The sequence below is a fragment of the Anser anser genome (genome assembly GCF_964211835.1).
Source record: "Anser anser genome assembly, chromosome: 2".
Classification (NCBI taxonomy): domain Eukaryota; kingdom Metazoa; phylum Chordata; class Aves; order Anseriformes; family Anatidae; genus Anser; species Anser anser.
Genome location: NC_139721.1, coordinates 146,925,501 through 146,948,217, shown reverse-complemented (window position 1 = coordinate 146,948,217; position 22,717 = coordinate 146,925,501). Strand labels below are relative to the sequence as shown.

The 22,717-nt window shown below is 36.8% G+C and overlaps 1 protein-coding gene across 11 annotated transcripts in view; it reads left to right on the top strand.

Moving 5' to 3' along the window:
- Window positions 1-22,717, top strand: part of ZNF438 (zinc finger protein 438) — a 49,972-nt gene that overhangs the window by 20,842 nt on the left and 6,413 nt on the right. For 5 of the 11 annotated variants that reach the window (XM_083826233.1, XM_083826231.1, XM_083826234.1 and 2 more), the window contains one exon: window positions 9,369-9,425. The exons of 1 other annotated variant lie outside the window; for it this stretch is intronic. In XM_083826233.1, the coding sequence (XP_083682359.1) occupies window positions 9,398-9,425 (28 nt within the window). In that variant the 5' untranslated portion in view covers window positions 9,369-9,397. 5 more of the 11 variants (XR_014580553.1, XR_014580554.1, XR_014580555.1 and 2 more) reach the window with 5 other exon arrangements.

Here is a 22,717-nt window from a genome sequence, read left to right as displayed (position 1 = left end):
GGAATTCGTATAGGATTGAGTTGCTTAGGCCAGTCACCAAGAGTGGTCTGTTAAGTCCCTCTTTCTGGTGAATGGTGATAGGACTGTGTTTAGGAAACATAGGTTATAATTCCTAGTTGGACAATGTTTTTAATGTTCTGCATCATTAAGAAAATCCAACTATTATATATTTGCATCTCTGGTTTTGAAAGTATGTGCTGTTAAAGTGTAGTAGGCACTCAGCTCTCCAGAGAAAAGGTCCTTAACCCTGAAGCACAGTCCAGGTTAGCAATGTTGTATACAAAATTTGGAGGTGGAATCAGCATAGCATGAAAGCAGTTGAAGCAGTTCTTAGTACAACACCTGATCAGTTACCTGCACTGCATTTTTCAGTGCAGTGCAATCTGCAAGGACCAGCTGTGCCTCCTTCAAAATAAGAAACCAAATGCTCCAGTACATAACTTTTACGAAGAGCTTTTTTGTTGAGGGAAACTATAAGGCCTAGTAGTGTGTAGGATGTAGTGTGCTTGGTGATAAGGTGAGCCCTTTTTTGTGGATCTTGAACAACCAAACCTCCTAAAAGTGATTAGTTGATAGGCAATTCGAATTTTAACATACTGGTGATATATACCACCTTGGCCTAGGTACTCTGTTGCTAGATCAGACACAGGTTTGCCTTCTCAATTTGTCGTCTTTTCCATATAATGGTATGCTCCTTCTATTTTTCTTTCTTTTTTTTTCTAGTTCTGGAACGCTTGTTTTGTATAGGACACATTGAAATTGCTTTTAAAAAATGTACTATATTTTCTGTGTGAGGGATGTTGCTGCATAAGCATTATAAATGTTTTTGTCAGGTAGAGAAAGTACATTTCTGACTGAAGCTGTCTAGCTGACTTTTTTTTAAGAAACTCCATAATGGAAATTCTTACAGAAACAACTGTAAACGATGCTCACTTTACATACAGGTAATACCATTGCAAAACTTAGTACTACTCAGCTCCGGAGCTGTAAAGTCAGAAATAGCTCCATTATTTGAGTCAGAATCGCAAAGGCAATTCACCTTGCAAAGTTCGGAGTGGTGTTTTGCTTGCTGAATTTTTGTCAGCTGTTGGTTATCTGTCCTCTAAGGAGAGCATTAACAACATCTCCAGACTGTAAATAACAAAACCCCTGTACAGAATCCTTCCGGAAGGGCACAACAAGTTATATTCAGGGCAGTGTCCAAAGGACACAAAATACCCCAGTGCAAATAGAAGAAGTGATTAGGGATTGATTGTTTCTCATTGGGTCCTCGCCTGATTTGAGCACCAGCTACGTTTCTGCTAAGACTTTCATGTCATGTTTCAAGCTTCAGTCAGGGATTGTGCAGGTGAATGTGCTATGCTCATGTCTTAATCCATAGAATATTAATGGAATTTTATGGCTTTGTTATCGGAGACATTCAAATATGTTTTGACTGTGTGAGTCCGTTGTGAGGTATCAAATATCTCCAAAATATGTCAGGACTTCCAAATTAAGGAAACAAAACACTTGCTCTCCTTGCTCTGTAATGCTGAAAATTACAGCCCTGGTTGGTTATTTCTGTATTCTAAACTGATAAGTTGGTTATTTCTGTAATCTAAACTGATAATTAACAGCGTCCTAAAACTTAATTTTCACCAGAAAAGTCTTATTAAGTTACCAGTAATAGTTTATTCCTCTGCTGTCAAAGCTGAGGAAGATGGCAGGGCTGGGGTGAGCAAGTAGTATGCAAGTTCTGTTTTCTTGTTCTTTCCTTTAGTAATCTTTAATTATTTTTGTTAGTACTTTCGTCACACATTAACCTCATTCTGCTCTTTGAAATAACCTGTTTGTCTTTAGCGTAAGAGCAAATAAAAAAAAGTAGATGTGGCACTATTACAAAGTTTCTTTTCTCTCTGCTTCTCATAAAGTCAAATTCTATTTAATCCTTCAGCATAGAGTGAAATGCAGGAATTTTTGAGTACCTTTACAGCTAATTCTGAAGCGTGGTGAAAGCCTTGGAGCAGGAATTGCTGGAACAATCTGTCCTATAGGCATAGGCTCAACGTTACTGTGGTTTTCAGGTCATCCTTTGTGGTCAAGCGGTAAATGTCATTTGGTTTCTGAAAGGCATCTGTTGAGCTGGAGATTTTCAAGCCTCATCTGGACAAAGCCCTAAGCTCAGTGCTGACCCTGCCTTGAGCAGGGGACTTGGACTGGATGACCTGCCGGGGCCCTGCCAGCCCGGATGATCCTGTGAGTACCGGTGTGCACAACGACAGGTGCTTGTCTGACCCTAAGTAAGCTGTGCTCTGACCGTAATGCAGTCACTGTTTAGTACTTGTGATATCGTTTAACTGAAAACAAAGCAAAGGTACTGCAACAAATAACGTAGTGGAAAATAAATGATGTGTTCTGTGCTTATTTGGCCAAAACAGTCATTAATTGTGAACATCAATAAAGTCAAAAAGTCTCACAATTTAATCAGGCATGGCAAACTGTATTGTGGCTGAAAACCGTAATGGTGTACTGCAGTTCCACCGTGAGTGACGTTACATATTAATAACAGAACAGTAAGATATATAGATTCTGTCTTGTGAAACTGCATTATTGAGAACTGTGGCAAAACGTCTTAGAGATTTGGACCAAAACAATAAATGAATACTTAGTTAAGGGCTAGGATAACACAGGGGGAAGCAGTAGAAGAAAGAATTGCACAGTTTGAATTTCAAAGTAAATTCTGGAGTACTCGTGGCCAAATAAGTGTTAAATGTTTGTCTCTCTTGATTTAAAAAAAAATAATAATTTGAATGTAAATTGTTAGTACGTGAAATGTACACTGTCAATATTTCTATCTTGCAAAAATGAGTTTGTTTTCCAAGACTTGTTTCCAGCTGCCCTCAAAATCAAGAACAAAGTGTAGCAATTTTTACTGATTCATCACTTCACGTTTACTTTCATAACAGTAAGATCCAGGGCTACTTTAAAATCAGAAGCCTTAACGTTGTAATAGAGCATTATAGCAAAGGTGTCTCTCTACATCCAGACTTCAGCTCACGGTGTCCAAAGCAGTACTACTGAGAAGCTATTTACTAATGAAAATATGAAATGGCAATCTGTGGAAATTTAGAGGAAAGCAAAGCATTATTTCTTGATGTTCTATGAATTGTCTAATGCTAGGCATAATAGCAACCTTGCTGTTCTTTGCTCTTTTTAATTTTTCAGAATGCTGTTTTTTTCAAATGGAAAATAGGGTAATTTACAGTCGTAAAGACTGTTCAGCTACGATTTCTCCTGTCCACATTTCATAAAATGATGAACTGATATTGCTCCTTCATTCAATTGATATTGCTGTCTTCTCCCATGCACACTTTCGAGAAACTTCTGTGTAATTCTTCTCAGGTCCTTGAGCTTGCTCTCTTGGAGGTGGTTATAATTGTAAAATAAGAATTATTGTGACTCCTGAGCTGTGTGCAACAGTAAAAAATAAAATAAAATAAAATCATGGAGTGTCCTTGTTGCTAGCAGTGTATGTGCTAGTCTTTATTCGTGCAATTGAAAAAAGTTGGTTTGAAAAGATTTCTCTCCTCAAGGAAAACAATCACCTTCCTTTGGTTTTTCTTTTAAGCCAAAAGATGTAGCTGAAAGCTGAAGATGCGCTGTATTGTTTTTTAAGTAAGCTTTTATTATCAACGTGATATTATTGAAAGTAGCATGGAACCTGTTGTGTAGGCACAGTTCCACTCTGACAGATGGGCATAATGCAGGCGTGCCAGAGAACCATTATATAGATCATGTAACAGGGTATGAAGTGAAGAATTTTTGTCCAGGCATTTGGTGCATGTAAGGCTTGAAGTTCAGGAAACGTGCTCTGACTGGCCCATCACATAGGATGATCAAAAATTTAAAAATAGCCTGGGATTAAGTTCTGATGGGTTCGTACTGGGAAAAATCACCAGTTGCAGTGAGGCTTCTGTTTCTTTTTGGCTGTCTGCTGAAGTCACCTAATGGTCTCAGCCAAAAGAATTCTGCTACAGACACACATTTCTCCCTGATTAATTACCTAGGTATGGAAACATAAGCAGTGTGTAATTTCTCTTGTAAGAAAGCTGCTGGTTTAGTGTGTGTATATCTCTTCGGATATATAGTTGTAGGATGAGGAGCTACTGATGTAGGATGAAATCCTATTGTGAAAATACAATTAAAATAGAAAATTTTGAGTAAGAACAAATAAGACATGTGACTGAAGACTTGGATAGTGAAATGCAGAATATTTTTGCAGGTTTTCAGAAATGCAAATAGCCTATTGCCTAGCTATTGTCATTTTGGCCTTTTTTCTTTTTTTTAAACAAATTGGCTTGATGCCTTGCATTTGATTTATAAAGTAGCCAAGCACTGTAGGCTTTTGGCAAAACCAGTTGCTTGAACAAATACCTTTGTGTGTTACACTAGTCAATTTTTGTGTGTGTCATTTTTATTTCCTCAGCGTTTTTGTCATATTTCATAGCTTCAATGGTTTAATCCTACTTCAGGTCTAACTCAACCTTTAAATACTTACAGATGTTGCTAAATTTCCTGGAAGCTATTACTAATTCATACTTTCCGGGGAACTTGGTTTTTAAAAAGTTCCTAAATTTGGGGAAATAATGATTGAATGGAACTGTCATTTACAAGATGGCACAGTATGGGAAAGAACAGGTGTGAAAAATGAAGTGAATGAAATTGCTTTTTAAATATAATTTGACATTTCATAGGCTTCTGTTAGAACATATTTTCTAAACTGTGTTAAATATTTAATTTTTTCTTTTTGGCTAAATGTTTTCCTTCTGAAATGAAATTACTTAATATTATTTAACTAATGCTTCTTTACAAGTTTTAATTTAAAACTAGGAATGTAATTAAGCCTAATATGAAATTATAAGATCTGAGTTAATGCTTTCTTCTGGTACCTGAACTAATGTTCACTGCATTGGAAGGTATAGTCATCATCGAGAAGCTTTGTTCTTTTAACAAAACGTACCAAAAATAAATTCAGTTAGGGTCACAGTGGTTTAGTTTAATACTGTTATGATAATAAGTACTGTAATTACTTTCAGATAGTTCTCCCTTCCCAGAGGATGAGATTTTTAGTTTTGATGCCTGCTTAAAGCATGAGAATGACAGTAAAATTAATGTCATAACCTTTACAGCCTATTTATCATTTTCTCTCTAGTATCCTAAAGGATTTTGTGTAACATCTAAAATAAATGTCCCAGAATGGACAAGCATCAAATTAGGTTAATTGGGTTCACCTGATATTCAGAGCCAGTGTGTCTATCAGGACACCAATTTCATATAAAAGACCTGTGGGTATCTTTCTGTGAAGATTACTTTTAAATTATTACACGCTCTGTTTCCTTTGATTGTTAAAGACTAATTTACAGGGTAGTTCTAAGATTTTTTTTCACTTTATTTGATATTTTTGTTTCTTCTGGTATCTATCTTTTCATTCCAAGGTAATGTAAGGAGTAGTAGCTTGATAGCTTATTTTGTGGCATTACATTTTTCAATTCTGTCCAACTTTAACTCCACTTACGTGAAAATCTTGGTAGTAGATTTTTATCTCTGACCCATCAACAGCAGATTCCAAAGGAACTATTTTGAGCTTTGGAGTACTGCATTTAGATTATTTTTTATTGTCCTATTGCAGGGTTACAAGCTGAACAAAACAGATTTTAAGATTATATAGAATTTTAAGTTTTATCGTTGGGTTAGGTGGGGTAAAATCAATGATAATGCCACACAGAAATACTTAATATCATCTTTTGTGTTGGAAAAGAACTGGTATTGGTATTGTATGAGTGCTGCAAAGTCCGTTAATAAACAAGGAAGACTGTAAGAATGATTTCAGTTTCATTATTTGACAAAAACAATGGGATATCCTCAAGTGGTGGCCAACATACAACCTATTCTGGGTGTACAAGTGTAAAACAGGTACAAAATTCAGTTAATAAGTTTGTGTTTAAGGTTGGCTTTTTTGAACATTGGCATGTTTTGTAGGGAAGTAGGCATGACAAATTAAACTTAGAAGCAGATGAAAATAAAGTTCTGCTGAGGCTAGGTATAGATAGCTGGATAGATGTTGTACCCTTAAATTTCTGTACTGTTCATTCAGAATTCCAGAGCATTTTGATCAGATAGCAGGATACATGTAGGGCACCACCAGATGTGTTTGGATATTGAGTAGCTGTTAAACGTTTTGCAGCCCGACTGAAAAATGTCAGAAACTGTCAAGGAGAGAGGAACATTTATCGTTGTATTTATAGTACAGTTCTGGTGGGACTGGTTGCCAGGCTAGCGTTAGTCGGCGATCAGAAAGATCACTGTTGATTCAAAAAATAAAAAATAATGTAATCATGTGAAATCCACGCTGGTCCCTGGAAGTGTTTTCCCGTTCCCAGATTCCATCGGTGTGGCCTGTTCATTCCTGCAGGTTCAGAGGAGCTTGTGTCTGTGGTACCAGGGCACCAAGCTGCGTTCAGCTGAGCCGAACCCTTCGTGTGCTGCATCTGCCCGAGGAGCAGTTGGCTGCTTAAGCACCACGGACAGAGGCCCGCTGAGCCGCTCCTCCTGCTCCCGCACATCAGCAAAGCCGAGCCAGGAGATGCTGACTGACGGGCAGGAGCTTCTTTGCATGTCCCTCAGCACAGAAGATGTGGGTACCAAAGAGCATCACCTGTTTGCTGTGTGAGAGGTCTCCTCGGAGCAGCCACATTCAGTTTTCTTTCATGCTTTGGTATTGAGCTTCCTAGAAACAGCCTTGGTTTTGCCTCTTCTGTACTTTGCCGTTGCCCACAGAGCCGTCGTCTCCTGCCGGGAACCTCAACGTTGCTTTTTGCCGTTTGCATGATAGTAAGGAAGCATCATCAAGACTTATTTTTGTGGTTGGTAATTGCTTCAGAATTGGTATTTATTTTTGTATTTATCCCAAAACAACCTTTTTGTACTTATGCTCATAAGGGGGCTCTTGAGTGCACATCTGGAAAGTTCTTCATGTAGGATTGTACTGGCTGTTAGACTGGCCACGAAAATAAACAAACTCCATCTTCTCGCAGCTGGGTCTGCTCACGGGAAATGGTAGGGATATGTGCTGGTAGGAAGTCCTTGATCCAAACAAACCCCAAAGCTTTTTGAGCTCCATCTGTGTCAGTGGACTTGTCTGTTAACTTTCCAAAGCCTCCAAGTGCATCAGGAGGACTAGAGTTGTATTACCGTGTGTGACTCCTGTCTCTAATGTGCTAGTCGTATTCAGCCAAAACAAACTATGATGCAGCTGTTCCAAAAGCCAGAACATTTTATGACAAAGAAAATCTAAGCAGATAATAACATAATTTTACATTGTAATTATATTATGTCTTTCATTCTTGACTGTTAAATCACACTGGAAAGAAATAGCCAACTCTTCAGTGACTGAGTGGTCGCTTGATCTAATGCTCTGTTATGTCAAAAACTGTGTATCAATTATTGTGATAAGAACCAATGTCAAGCTCAAGAGAGGTGGCAGTGTAATATTTGCTTCGCAAATGCAAGCTAATATTCATTGTAGCATCCATGGAAGATTCTGCTTATCAGTCGGTTATAGGGAATCCTTGCAGTCAGATATTATTCAGAGGGTGGTGAGGCTCTAGCCCAGGCTGCCCAGAGAGGCTGTGGATGCCCCGTCCCTGGAGGTGTTCAAGGCCAGGCTGGATGGGGCTTTGGGCAACCTGGTCTGGTGGGAGGTGTCCCTGCCCATGGCAGGGGGTTGGAAGTGGATGGGCTTTAATGTCCCTTCCAACCCAAGCCACTCTATGACATTTGAAGGAAAATAGTTAGTTAGTCCTATGTTGTCTGTGCATCTTCAGAATGTGTTTAAATGTTGGAATTCATGGCGCCTCCTCTGCAGCTTTAACAGGGGTGTTGAGTTACAAGAAACCTCAGTTAGCTGTACCCAGGATTGAAATACGGAGAGTGCATGTAAATAGTTCAGAGAAACGCTTGGTTTAAAATTCAGGTGTGGTTTGCATGAGGTATAGGCACACGTTGGTTACACAGTGAAACATAATTCTGGAAAGCTGATTCCGTTGTCCTGTTTTTACAGAAACCCAGCCTTTCTTAAGGGGTGAAAAATGTTGATTTCTTTTTAAGGGAGCTTTTTGTTTTTGCTTTCTGTTTTTATGAATGAGCCAGCTTAACATCTGAAAATGTATTATTATATAGCAGTAGTGGGCTAATTTTTTTGAGAGTACAGAACAGAATTGTTGAAGAAAAAGGTATTAATGGTGCATAAATGCAGTCTTAGTACATATATAGACTTAAATATATTTTGAAAATTAAATTGAAGGCTGAATTAGTACAGAAGTGCTGAATGCGCTCGTTCTAAGTTTACTTTGTTCAGTTGGATAATCAAAAGATTAGTGTGGAAATGAGTCATTGCTCGTGATCCCTGCACTTCAGCAGAAGCTGCTAATACCCAGAAATTACCACCATCTGAATAAAGTTTCATCACTCTAAGATATTTAATCTGCAAGGTAAACATGTAGCATTATTGCTTGAAATAGCATATGTGATGGCATTACATTTGCATTGTGTATTACAGGATGTTAACAGTAACAAAAAAATTGTCAATCTTCATGACAAAAGAGCAGTCAGGAAAAAAAATGTATACTGAATTAATCAAATTACTTTTCAGTGTTGTTATGCAATTGATTTGTGTTTTCTTCACTGTTTTCTTTGATTATGCTTTGTAAGGCTTGGATCTAGTACAACACCTGGTATAACGTTGAACGTTTCAATGCATAGGTGAATGAAAGGAAAGTAAGCTAAATTATCACCTGCAAATATTGGCCTTTCACACCAAGTTCAAAATATAATTGCTAGGGCATACAAGGAGGTTTTTGGTTTTGTATTGATCCATGAATGTACTCTCTGTATCAGAATTAATTTGAGTCATTGACACCTTCTACAAGCACTAAATTGAGTTAAGAAAAAGTATGAAAATGCAAAAGAATGCATTACTTTCATAAAAAGTTTTGCTTACAGTGATAAGTTTTCTTCTTTATGCAGTGCTTTTAAAACTAGTTTGAGACCTCAAAGTAAGAACACAAGGTTTTCTTTATCTATTTACCACTACAGAAAAGTGCTTTAAATAACATTAAAAACAAACAAACAAAACCCTTGTGTATATGAAAATAAGTAACCTCCTTATATGAGATTTGTTCTCTCTGTATTCAAACTTGAGCATTACCAGAAACAAATTTCCTCCAAAATGGATTATTTTTGCAAGTCTGCTCATACTTTAATATTAGTAACTTTCTTTAGTTTCTAAAAATGGGTCGGAACTTCTCAGTATCTCTATTTCTTCTTTCCAGGAACGTTGCTGTATCTATTAGAGGGCATAATGCAGAATCCTTTAACTTTTTCTGCAGGTATAGTATACTTTCTGTTCTTTTTGAGAAATTAGACGTTTGTGGTTCAAAATGTGGAAGAATAATATTATATCCTCATTAATAAATGCCTAAATAATAAGCATAAGTGATGCCTACTGTTCTACCGTAATTTGGGTTTCAAAAACCAAAGCTCTTATGACTAAGCTGTTATAAAGAATACTTACCACTTTAAACAATTTCAGTAACTAAGATTGTTTTATTCTTTAGGACATTGCTAATTGCTGTTACCACCTCTAGTTGAAACTTTATATAACTCTGGTTCTTGTTTGAGCAGAATTAATTATTCGGGTTTTATTACAATTATTGTTATCCTTGCATGTTTGAAAATCATTGTTAAATTTAACCCTCATACAGTGTGGGCTCAGATCTATGTGCAAGTTGTGCTTTAAAACTAACATACACAAAAAAATATTAACTTATTTTTAGATTCTAAATGTATTTTCTCCAGCATTCCTATCCTTAATATTATTTCTTGTTTTCAACTACATTTCTTCTGTGTTTTGTCTCTTCAGAAGTCATCTTCTGTTGATACACTTTTCAGTAGAGTTAGCGTCTTGAATTTTTCCCTTGTTATTTTGATGAGGATATTTGCACTGCAACTGTATATACCCAAGCCTCTAAATAAATGTTTGGCCATAACTATAATCTCCTTTCCCTGTTGTTCTTTGTTGCAGTGCTAATGTTTAAGTATGATTTTTAACTTGATGTCATTTTTATGATAATTCCTAAATGTAAGTGAATGTTTGATGTTTATGACATAAGCTCTAATGGACCCTTCAGAACCATTTTAGGCTGTCAGTTAGGTTTCCATTGTTAGTACTTAACGTTAATTAAGACAAGCACTCTATATTACTTATCCGGAAGCTTGAGCTTTTGCTGCCATGTATGCTAATACTTTACCTGTTTTGCAAAGGCTGAGCGTTTTTATGATACTGTAATAATTCTGAGGAAGCTAATCCAGGAGGATGCCATGTGAATTGATCTCAGCTGATGTAGTCCTGTGCCTAGTGGGACCATTCTTTCAAGGGAAGCAGTATGTACTGTCGTATAAAGCCATCCAGCCTGCAGTGCAGGGCCTACAACCTTGTGACTGAAATACTTGATTCTAATACTTAAAATCTTTATTGTTCCTTTAAATAAAAGGAATTTGACCCATGTAGTCAAATTGAATGTTATCTATATGTTGACGTAATTTCTGAATAACAGGAGGAGAATATAGACTGTGAAGCTGTTTGCAAACTTGAAACTGATGCCTTATATGCTCCAAGGTTTTTAAAGAAAGAAATGTATCATTTTTTAAAGAAAAATCCGGGCCACCTAGTATCCTGTTACCCACTTTCACCCAGAGTGAATGATAAGAGCCATGTTCTAAACTTTGGAAGTGGGGGGTCATGTTGGAAATCATAACCAGATCCTAACCAAGAGCTATATCACTGTGAAATTATGGTGTCTACAAATGTATTAATCTCAGTATATTTTTTGTATTCTGTGACTATCACTCTTTTTTGTTCTTGTGTGAAGCATAACCCTTGCTTCTTTAAATGTTATGACAATGAAAATATTGAGGCTATTAACAATTTATAATGATTTATGTGCAACAATAACATTGGTACATTTCTTACAAATAAAAGGTTTGAAAATGAATGGTATTGGAAGCAGAACCTATCCATCAGTTAGTTACATTCAGGATAGCGTTTTTGTCAGCCTTTCTGTACCGTGAGTGCTTTTTGTTTTTCAGTTGAGTGTGGAAGTAATGGTTAGTGCAAGTTCTTTGAGTGACAACGTAAACCCTTCACTGCTACCATTTGTCATGTAATAGCAGGAGTTCTGTCATTTGATACGCACCCCTACAGGACGTGGATTTTCCTCAGCTTAAAATAATTGTATAAGGTGATGATCGTGTATACAATGATCGATTGAACACAGTGCAAAGAGATGCACTTTTCTGAGTAATGATAAATATTTAACTTCTGAGATCTCATAATTGCTAGGAAAAAAATTAGATCATCATGGAAACGTGTTCTGTCATTCACACCCATGTTGATATTTGCTTTTGAGCAAGTGCTGGGGTTTTTTGTATTGCTCTGTAATGACACAATACCATTGAGTCTTAGAGGTCTAAAATACCTTTGGATGAGTGGCACAGTCAGATTTATAAAACACTTCTGCTAAATGATTCTAATGTGAAATAATTGTGTATATTGTACAATTATGCAAAATGAAGGCTGTCCTGGTTTATCTAGGAACTGATTTAATACTTGTTTTTTTAGTATACATTGAAAAAGTGTACTAACAGGTTGATAGAGTTTTGCTCCTTAGATATGTTTATTTTAATAAAAAAAATCATTATATCAAGAAGTCATTGTATAGTTTAATACACCGTATATCAGTGTTAGTATGGTCTTTTAGTGCTAGAAGATCTCAAACTTCAATTAACCATGTAAATGTGTTTTCTTAGCATCAACTCTCACTTTGCTGGAACCCCTGCTGCCTTTTTATCATTAACATAAATGCAGGTGCAAATAGCATTTATGCACTTTGATAGAAAGCAGTTGGAGACATTTCACTGTGGGACACGACACTTTCAGATTGTGTACATCTGTTCAAATAATGTATCCAAGCCAGTGACATGAATGCAAGGATAAAAACATCTGCCCCTGAGACCATTTGCCATACAGCAGATGCTTACATCTTTATTTATGCAGATGGTTTGTGTGATGAGCTGAGTAATGATGAAAGCAAGGAAGTTTGACAAAGATTTCAGGGTAGTGCTTGGGATGAGAAAATGTGTTGGTAACCGTGGTTCATTTTCAGATGTCTGTGGAAAAAAAAGAGCATCTGTTATATTTACTGATGTGTTTAGTAACACGGACATATTTAGGGTATTAACTAGATTAAAACAATCACTGAACTATTTTAAAAAACAATTTTGCAGAAAAATTCTACTACAGCTACAGAAGATAGTTTAATTTTAACAGGAAGCCTTAAAGTTTTGTGTTAAGATTTTCACACATTCTCAAGATTATACAAAACTTTGGGTGAAAGGTTTGCACAGTAGAATATTTTGCCATACTAACATAGCACTTTGGAAAGTTATTTAAAGGCCATGTGTTAAGATTTTGTGACATTTGGGATTTTCAGTAGAAGCCATATTTAGTGTCACAAAATAATTATACCTGTAGGCCAGCATACAGGTTTGAAAATTACCGTAGGCTACTTGACATGAATTGCATATCTAAATAAATAAATAAATGAAACCCCACTGGCTCAGATAGACTTAAGCGCTTACGACAGACTTGCCCAGCTCCAGGGATGGATGGAGGCAGCTTTGTGTTACGTCCGACTCCCTCTGCTGGACTTGCACAACCAGGGTCTCCTTTTGTTCGCAAGAGCCGTCGCGCTGCTTTCAGCACAGTGAGCACTCCAGCTAAGCATGAATTTAATTTGAAATTTCTGCACACAGCAAACTAAGGATGTCATTTTTGGCCCACATTCCTGGTGACTACGTTCCTATTTTAATTCCATTGCATGGTGGCACCCATCACAAGCGTTTGCTGATGCATTATCACTTAGCAATGTATTCAATCAATTCCTTTACAGCATGACCAGTGTGTTCTTTTGAGAACCAGTGCTGCCTTACGTAACACAGTAGCTAGGATGGGCAAGCATAGTAATGTCAATAAGCATTGCAATTTGAATTATGCACGTGGGTGATAAAAAACAAAAAAAAAGGCCATTCAGGTGCTGTAATTTAAATATTTTCTGCTACATCCTACTGCCAGAAAGGCCTAGCCACATTCAGGTTCTGCAGCAAGTGATAATTTTGTGTTATGAAAAGCAGTGTCTTAGTCAGGAGGACCATTGTCTTCCTGAAGATGTTTGTTTCATTTGTTTGTCTTTGAAAAAATAAATAAATCCATATCTGTTTAAAGGACCATGGAGATCCTCTAAAGATTAAAACAAAAATAAATATTAGTGGAAATGACTACAGGTGGCAATGTTTTGCATATTTCAGCCAAAGCCATAGAGTCGTCTTCTGAAGAAATTTTGATTGTGAAAAAAGAAGAGAGAGAACACCTAGACCAAATAAAACCCTTAGATAGAGATTCTCCGTTCAAAAAGTTAAATGGCTTGGGTTATTTTCAAAAGAAATGAACTCTTTATAAAATCCTTCACAATCTACTCTCCAAGTTTAAGGAAGTGTGCTATAATTTGGTCATAAATTTGGGGCATACCTGCTCGTACTGGAAGATTGAAAATAGACCAGGCCCTGTCTGATCATCTTCTGATCCTCTCTTCATCTTCAGTGGGGATCGCTTTTCAAGATTTGTAATACAGAAGTCACCATATAGATGCTTTTAATGTCTCAAGTAATATAAATTTGCTCTACGGACAATCCATAAGATGAAGTGATGAATTCATCATTTGTATTGTCTTACATAAGGCTGTGTTCAGAAATAAAGGCTCTTGATTTTCACATAAAAATGGATATTCTATAAAACGAGTAAGAATTTCACTCCTGTGCTCTCCATTTGAACATCAGTATTTGGGGGGAAAATAAAAAGTTTGTGGAATAAGAATCTTAATTCCTGTACTGAAATCAGAAGTAGGTGTTTTCTGTCCCATGGAGGGAAAGGAGAAGGGTTGAACTCCTGGTAAGAAGATTGATTCTGTTCTCAGCTTATTTGAAAGGGGAGCAAGAGTCTAGTCAGAAGATGTTTCATGACTTATTCATAAAATGGTTTTACTTGACATTTTTGTGCGGCGTAGTTTCTGAAGAGTTCTGTCTTTTTTTTTTTTAGTCAGACCTGCTCATTATTGTTTCCTGCACTTAACGAAAAAATAAGTCTATTAATTGCCACTTATATTAGGCATATCGGGATTTTGTCCAGGTTGATAACATCTTGATAGTCGTTTTAAAAAGTATTTTACATCTGACATCAACTTCACAATGAGAGTTAGTTTAGGTCTGTATCTTTCTTGATGCTCACTTAAAGAAATTTCAACTGGCAGTTCTCCCAGAAAATATTTTTTAAAAATCCAGTTAGTATTTTGAAACTATGTTTGTCCCCGCCTCTTAGAGTACCTAATTAATATTGACAATGCGATCGAAGGTTTATGAATTATGAGTTTATGACCAGTGATTGCATCCCTTCCCTTTATCTATTTTCTGAACAATTAGTTCCCCCAGGTGGTTGCATCGCTGAAGCCTGGTTTTGCAGATGTACAGGGATGGTATCCTGCATTGAACGTCAGGACTGGACAAAAAGAACAAAGATAAAACACTGGAACTGCATTGCTACCAAAATCATTTCTTTTCTGCTTAACTGAGCCATGTCAGAGCAGCATGGTTGCTGGATAACACACACTCTAGGTTTGATGTGGTTGATTGTTGGAACTAGTTTAGAGGCATATAGAAGCTGAAACACGCTCTCTCTGATCACGTATGTAACAGCATCTATCAGAGGTGTTCTGTTCTTAAACAGAGAAATAATAATATTTTCTTTATTTTTTTTTTGTGGTTGAGGAGGCCAGGTACCATCTCAGCGCATAGATTTATCCACATAAGCATTATTTCCACATGCTTATTGTGTTAGAAAAAGGTATGTGTGATTTTGTCAGCTGTAGAGAAAGTTATTACAAATAACAGATGCTTTATGTCAAGCTCTTCATGGCAGTTTTCCTTTCTTGATATAAAAATGTTGTGATCTGTTTAAAATCTATTAATTATGTTAACCTTAGTATGAAATCAGTAACTTATGAACTGAAAGACTGTGCCTTCAAAAAATAAATAAATAAATGAAAACTTTTGAATTTCCCAAACACAGTATGAGAGGTGTTAAAAGAACATATGGATCTGTTAATAAACGGGTTTAAAATTAATTGCAAATGAGTGTTTAAAAATCTCTTGTGTATGTTCTGACATTTAGGAAAGACTTCAAGACTTCATGCCTTTGTACAGTAGCACATAAATGGCTTTTTTATAAGAGGTCGTGTTAAGCCTTGCTTTGCCCACGTTTTGCATAAGATGTTGCTTTTAAATATTGATTTACCCAGATGTGGCTTATCAATTTACATTAAAACCCAAAGTTTTCCTTAAAGTTGTTGGCCATTTGCTGTTCCCCACAGAAATAGGATTTCTTGCAAATTTTAAAAGTTACCTGTGTTGGGATAATACAAAGAGGTAAATGTTCGAGACTGCTGCAGAACATTTAAACTCTACAATGAGAAATCCCAATCTATGAGAAATCCAAAACAATTTTATTATTAGTGTTGCTAATGCTGATAATACAGCATCTAGATGCAATAATTTCTTGATGTGTTAACTTTTGATTAACAGATCTGCTCTGTGTGGTTGTTGTTTCACATTACACTTTTCTTTAAGGACAGGGATACAGGGGCCAAGATGCTGGCAAGGCTGTATTGGCAGAAAGAAATCGTAAATCATGAAGCAGTTCCTAGTGTACATTCAAACGCAGAGGAAAACAATTCTGGGAATACAGAATGGATTACTGTTTTTTTCTTTTTTTTTTTTTGTAAGTTATGTCAGGTACTAATTTATTGAGAAGTAGATCGGTATAAACATTGGCATTTATTGAGATATGGCTGTTAGTGCAACAAGGATCTCTGTCAGGAGAAAAAAAAAAGAAGTAGGAAACCTAAGAACTTCCCTAAATATGAACCCATGTTCTTGGATCACTAGATGAACTCTCACCAACATGACTACAACTGTTTATGCCAAAAATCAATTTAGCTTATTCCTACATCTGAAAAATGTTGAATGTCCACTTTAATGAAGTTAATGTCAGAATACGTTTTTATTTTGCAACTTTATTGCCGTAACGCTCTCTTCTGCTCAGAAGAGTCTTTTGCAGGCCACATAAGGAATCCAGGCACTGTCCCACTGTAATCTTAATCTTGGAAAATAATAAACTCTACAGAGTTTAAAGCAAAGAAGGCCTTTCTAAATGGCAAAATGCGTAGTGCACAACTAGCAAACTATATTGAGGCCAAAATCAAAAATGATTGTATATAGCCTTAAGAGGTCTCATTTCCCCTTTCAGAATTATAACAAGCTCTTTTCGTCCTGCTCCTCCTATGGTATGCCAGGACACGTTTTCTGGATGTATTTGTACATTCTGTGTCTTAGTCTTTGTGCGAATGATGTACCGAGGTTTTCCAATCTTGCGTTAGAACACTTAGGTTGTTTGTTTTTCTAATTTATTTTAAATTGCATAAAAGGCCTCCTATGTAGACGTAATTATATGACTCATTAAAAATCAAGCACTAAAAGATGAGAAATAGAAGATACAAGATTATCCCTGTGGTTTTAATTCTTCTCCTCTCCAAATCGCATGTAACAGTAATGTTCCTTACCCATTTATCACGGAATCATCTAGGTTGGAAGAGACCTCCCTATCACAGCCTGATTCCTTGCCCTAGACGCCTTCCAAATCTTATTTCTAGGTTCCTTCTCATTTTCCTGCTGTCCTTCTCTAGATTCTAGTTTCTTCCACACTGTGTGAGCCCAGCAATTAAAAGCTAATGAGTGAGAGGCCATTTCTTTGTTTCCAGCTTGGGGGTTTGGACCCAAAGCTATAGTTCTAGGAAAAACCCTCGTCAGCCTGAAGCAGGACTGCGTTTAATAGAAGGCAGCGATCGGAGAAGTTAGGTGCTTGGAGTATCTGTTGAACCTATGTCAGGAGCTTAACAACTTGAGCTGAATTTGGGCAGCTTTTCAGAAAGATGAGACATTGCTGTGTCAGATGTAAGGTCTTTCTCTAATACAATATTACTAGATTTTTTTAAAAATGTTGTCATACGTGGGGATGGCTGATGTTTTCTGTTAAAGTGAATTTTAATAAAGTATCTGAGGCAAAAACACATGATGGAACTTTCTACCCAAATGGTCAATATTTGGCAAAGAGAAAAAAACGAATATTGATTCTTACAGAATTTTGTGTTGGACACTTCTGACTTGTGGGCTTTCCTACCAACCTCCTATCTTACAGGTGTGTAGCGTGATGGTTGGACCAGATGATCAAAGATGATCATTGAAGGTCTTTTCCAACCTTAATGATTCTATGACTCTATGAAGGCCAAAATCTGTTTTCTAGAGTGACTGCAATACTTCTGATTTGTGTGAGGTTATGGAAAGTGTCAGTCAGCGTAGGATTTATGTTATATTAGCCCTTTATGTTTTAAAATCTCAGTAAAGTTACAGAAACTTCATTTTTCTGAGCTTTTTGTTTTGATACTTTTGACTATTTGCCGTGACACTCAAGCTAAAGCATCCCATCTATTTACCACACCAAACATCTTTACTCCTTTACTAAACTATTGCCTTGTATTCAGCATGTAATATATTAGATTTTAAAACATTTTTTTTGAGGATAGAAAAATGGCAAAGAGCAAGAAGCAGTAGCTTTCTTAATGCATTAACTGAAAGTTGATGTTTTTTATTGTCTTTTTTTTTTTTCTTTCTTTCTTGCTGGCATCTATTTATAACTGACTGAAGCACTTTTGCAGGTGGTGTTTTTTTGCATGCTAATCCTGCAGAAAAACATTGTGTCCAACAAAGTATGCTGGGTCAGCCAAAACAAGAAACTTGTGCTGGAAAGACAGTATCCACAGGTATTTAGTGTGTATGGAGATCTGGCAAAATGAGTGATTAACTAGCATTGACAGAAATAAATCTCGTATTGCGTTACTGTGTTAGAAAGTTGTTACGCATTTTTTCTTTCCAGAAGAACAGATATTCTTCCTTTTGAAGTTTGCAAAAGCCTCAGCAACATAAACGCAGATTGAAATGTCACAAATCTTTTTGGTCTGTATTCTGCTTTTCCCTTCAAATCAGGGTGATCCTTCTCCTGTGGTGTATTCTGCCACTTGTCCACTCGTACACAAATGAAGCACACACCTGAGCAAGTGAGGTGGGCTTACAAAGTTTTTTAAAAGCAATTAACATTCAACACACAGTGGAATTCTGTGTATTGATGTTAATTCTAAATTCTGGAATTCTGATACTTTTTTAATGTTTGAAGTAGATGAGATTCGGGGGGAAATAGGATTTCTTCTGATGCTTTCTGCAGTGTCTGAGTTCACAATGTTGGATGCAGTATGTATAGAGAGGACGAAAGGAAATGGAAAAAGAAGCAAACCAGGCTGGACTGAAGTAGACCTGAATGACTTGGAAAGGGAACCATGAATGAGCAGCAGCCCCGTGGAAGGCTTTCCTTCCTCCAGAGAATCCTTTCCAGCATGGCTCTATCAGAGACTTTGATGCATCATTGAATTTTATTGGTGTATCATTGGCCAGTCCTATACAATTTTAAGATAATTTAAAAGTGGGGAAAGCTTATGACATCCTGCAAGTATCAGAGTGATTTGATATTCACATGTATGAGTGTGGTAACCATTAATCTTTCAGCAGAGACTTTTAAAGCAAATGGATTGAATTGCATTTGATTTAACCTCGTACTTAATTATTTAAAAGTGTCTACCTACTGCTCCAAGTGCATGCCTGTTTGAAAGACTGAAAACACATCAGTTAAAGTGAGCTCCACATCATTCAGATAACGAATCTAATGTGTTCATTCATTTCCTTTATTCTTAATGAAATTGTTTTGGAGAAAGTATAAAAATCGCTGCCTTCGGTGATGTGCCTCTAGAAGTAATGTGGTCTAAAAGCAAGGTTCATCCTCAAGAATGCCAATGCAGGGCCTCACTTAGCTGCCAGTTCCCCCTCTTATATGCAAGACTTCACGTGTCTGCGTAGGAATGGAGGTTCTTCCTCAGGCCACAACTGCCAAGTCCTTGTCAAAAAAGAGCCCTTTGAACTGATGGACGTAATTTGGAAGGTGATGTGGAACAGAGGTGGAATAACACGGAAAGATGTGTGTTAAGCGTCCACGTGGTCTTCTGGAACAGTGGCAGCCAGAGCATGTCCCAGTCTTTCAAGATCTTCAGTTTCAGAGTGGCAAAGATACGAATGATTGTAGTGATCTGTGTCTGAAGGGTATTGTTGAATCTTCTAGCCAAGTATAAATGGGAGAAAAAACAATTTAGGTCACTGGTGACACTTCCACGCTTGGTGCATTCAGTAGGACCTCCAGGCTGTGAATCGGCTGGGTCCTTTTTCCTCATCCAAGGTGCTAAATAATCTTCTACCAGGTCTTCCAATTAGCTTTCTACATGCAAAGTCTTAGCAGCCTGAAAGATCATCAGACAGCTAGCCTGCATCTAGCCCATCTCTATATTTAGGCACTGGCTAAGCTGTTTAACTACAGCAGCTGTGTGGGATGAGAGGGAAATACAGAGCTGAGTATCCTTTGCATACCAGAGGCACTGCAGTGAATATTTCTGCACTAAACGGTCTAATGTAAACTTGGAGAAAAAAAAAAGAAAAAAAAAGTAGTCAGGGCTGATACCAAACATGGCCTGCCTGGAAAAAGTATTTATGATAAAATTACACCAGTTGGAAAAGGAGTGTTTGTATAAAAATCCCTTTTGAAATAGTTATATCAATGCTCAGCACTATATTAACTGCAGAAGAAGAGTGTTGATCTAAATGGACCTTGTTTAAAACAACGTTCTGTGGCTGATTTTCCCGAGTGTGCTTTCTTGCGGACTACTGAGGAAATCATGTATATCTTTAAATAAAGGTGATTTTACTGCCTGAATTTGCAGTAGGCAAGTCAATGTATTTGAGAAGCATATACTTATTTTCAAACCCAGTGTAATGCATTATTACTATGAATATTTCCTCCTAACCACAAATTAAAAGTTCCTGGTGCTGCAGCTGCCATTTCTGCACCTTTGTAGAGGTGGCACATCCACAGCAATTCTCCATCATTTGCTGAGCACGTGGAGTTTGCTGCTGAAGTCCTGGCTTTGCTGAAAAGTTTATGCAGATCAATGAATGAAATTTTGAAATATAAAGGGAGAGGCCAAAGCCAGACAAGAAGAGGAACCTGCTCCATCTTGATTATAGTGGCGAGGTAAATAGCTGCTGGTTTGGACAGAGTCTTTAATATCAGTAAATGGCAAGTACAATCTGGAAAATAAGAGCAGACTCTGTCCCTAAAAGAAAACTACACGTGTTTGATCATCTTCTGCATTCAGGCCGTGCAGTTTGACCTGTAACTAGCTTTGAAGTTTGGGGTCTAGTTTGGTTACTACTTATATTAATACATTTACATTACATTAACCAATGCAGTTTGGTTAATACTCGTATTAATATATTTCATTATAATACTTCTCAGAAGCTCTTAAAGATGTTGCCTTAAAAGCAGCAACAAGAAGGCACAGAAAAACTCTCAGTACTGTTAGCTATCTTAGCAGTCAAAAAGATCAGGATTTCTTTATGTATTTAATGACTGAAGATTAACAAAATAGATGTTTTTAGTGAAAAACAGCGCATGCTTCTAGCTTTTGGAGAATAAAAGTAGAATGTCTCTGCTTTTTCTGGGTTACACAAACTTTCTAGGCCTGGCTTTATCCCCACGTGTAGGGATCTCTTCATATTTGTGCAGGATTTCGTGTGTGCAGTAGGATATCTGGAACTTCTGAACATCTCTACAGGCCTCCAGCAGAATGAAGTGCAGTTGGTGCCCGGTAGTTTCCCTTAATTGGGGGCACCGAGGTGATGTATAATAGACTTGGGTTTTGATGCTCTGGATAGCAATAAAAGGATCAAAGTGCCGCGCTCTGCACAGTTACAGTATGAACATGCTGTAGGTCAAAGACTTTGGAGAAGCATCAGACCTGCTGTGGAGGAGCTGGGCCGTGTGTGGGATTGTGCAGCGATCTGGCGTGTCCTGGAGGCGGTGGTTTTACGGCCCATGTGCACACCATGTGTGCGCACGTGGGTCTGTCCAGGAGTTGTGGTCGTGAAATGCGATAGCTCTGTAACTTACAGCGTGCGTTGCGAGCTGTGTAAGGTCTGGAAAGAACATCCAGTATTAAGATAAACTTACTGGAGTTTCCAGTGCTGGTGGTAATTCACAGTTCTGGAAGAATGTATAAATACATTTATAATACAAACCTTTAAAACAATCAGGAATACATCTCTGTGGAGGTATCTCATTGCAATATTTTGGGATTCCAGTATTTATTTTGACATATTCTATTCACATGTGGTTCTTCTCTTACTTATTTTTTAATCCTGAAATACATTATTGCCTTCCCAAATTGCATTTATGGCTGGGGTCTATGTGGATGAATTTTCAGAGAGATTGTTGGGTTATTTTTGTTTTTTTCAGAAAACCTATCCCAGTTTTTGAGAACTGGAAGCACTGGTAATTGAATTTATTTGAGAGTGGGTAATGGGGCTGTTATATGATATGGTAGCAGTTCAATTTAACTATATATCAAGTCCTTTTTTACGGAGTGTGTAAAAGGTTAGCATTTATCTCTGTTGCTGAGTGTGGATTAAATCTTACACCTTTTTCCTTTTGTTTTGGTTTTCCTTAATTACCCTCATGTTTTTCTCTACTACAGATACTTGTGACATTTACCAACACAAGTAGAAACAGTAAAGAACTGTTTTATAACTTAGATAAGTTGCATATTCCAAGAAAAAAAAAAAAAGAATAACTTATACAACAATATTTCTAGTGTGCATTAAAAATGTATGAACAATGTGTGTGATTGGGTTTTTAGCAATGGTAAATCCTAAGTCCTTTTTTACACACTTGAATGTATTATAGCGGCAATTTTTTAACAACTTCATCAGGTAAGCTTTAGTCTCTATCTTATAAAAGCCCCAAATTCTAAATGTTAAGAAATTTTGAAGGGTAACATGATGCCAATGAAAAGGCGTGATTGAGCAGGTGCTCAGAAAGTTTCTGCATCATGAAAGGTTTAAATACTGTCCATTTCCAGTCAGTTCTTCCAAAAGAATACTGACACCACACTAGCTCAGATTTTCCAGGGCAGAAGAAGCTCATAAGCACATATATTCTGAAATGTCATGTAGTTTTTAATCTAGAATGGAAGATACATTTAAGATTAGATTAAGATATTTTTTTTCATATGTATATATTCATTATGTATTTCACATATATTCCTATGTATATGCTTCAGGGAGTATTTTTGTTTTGTCCACAGGACTTCTGCAATTCTAAAGTTAATTTATTGGTCATTTAGGTGCTTAATATTTTTAATAAGTTTATATGTAATAGTATCCTTTGTAAGCCATTTTATTTTTGCAACAGTAATTTTTCAAAATGAAACATCATGTGCTTTATTACACGTCTATTATTTTATTA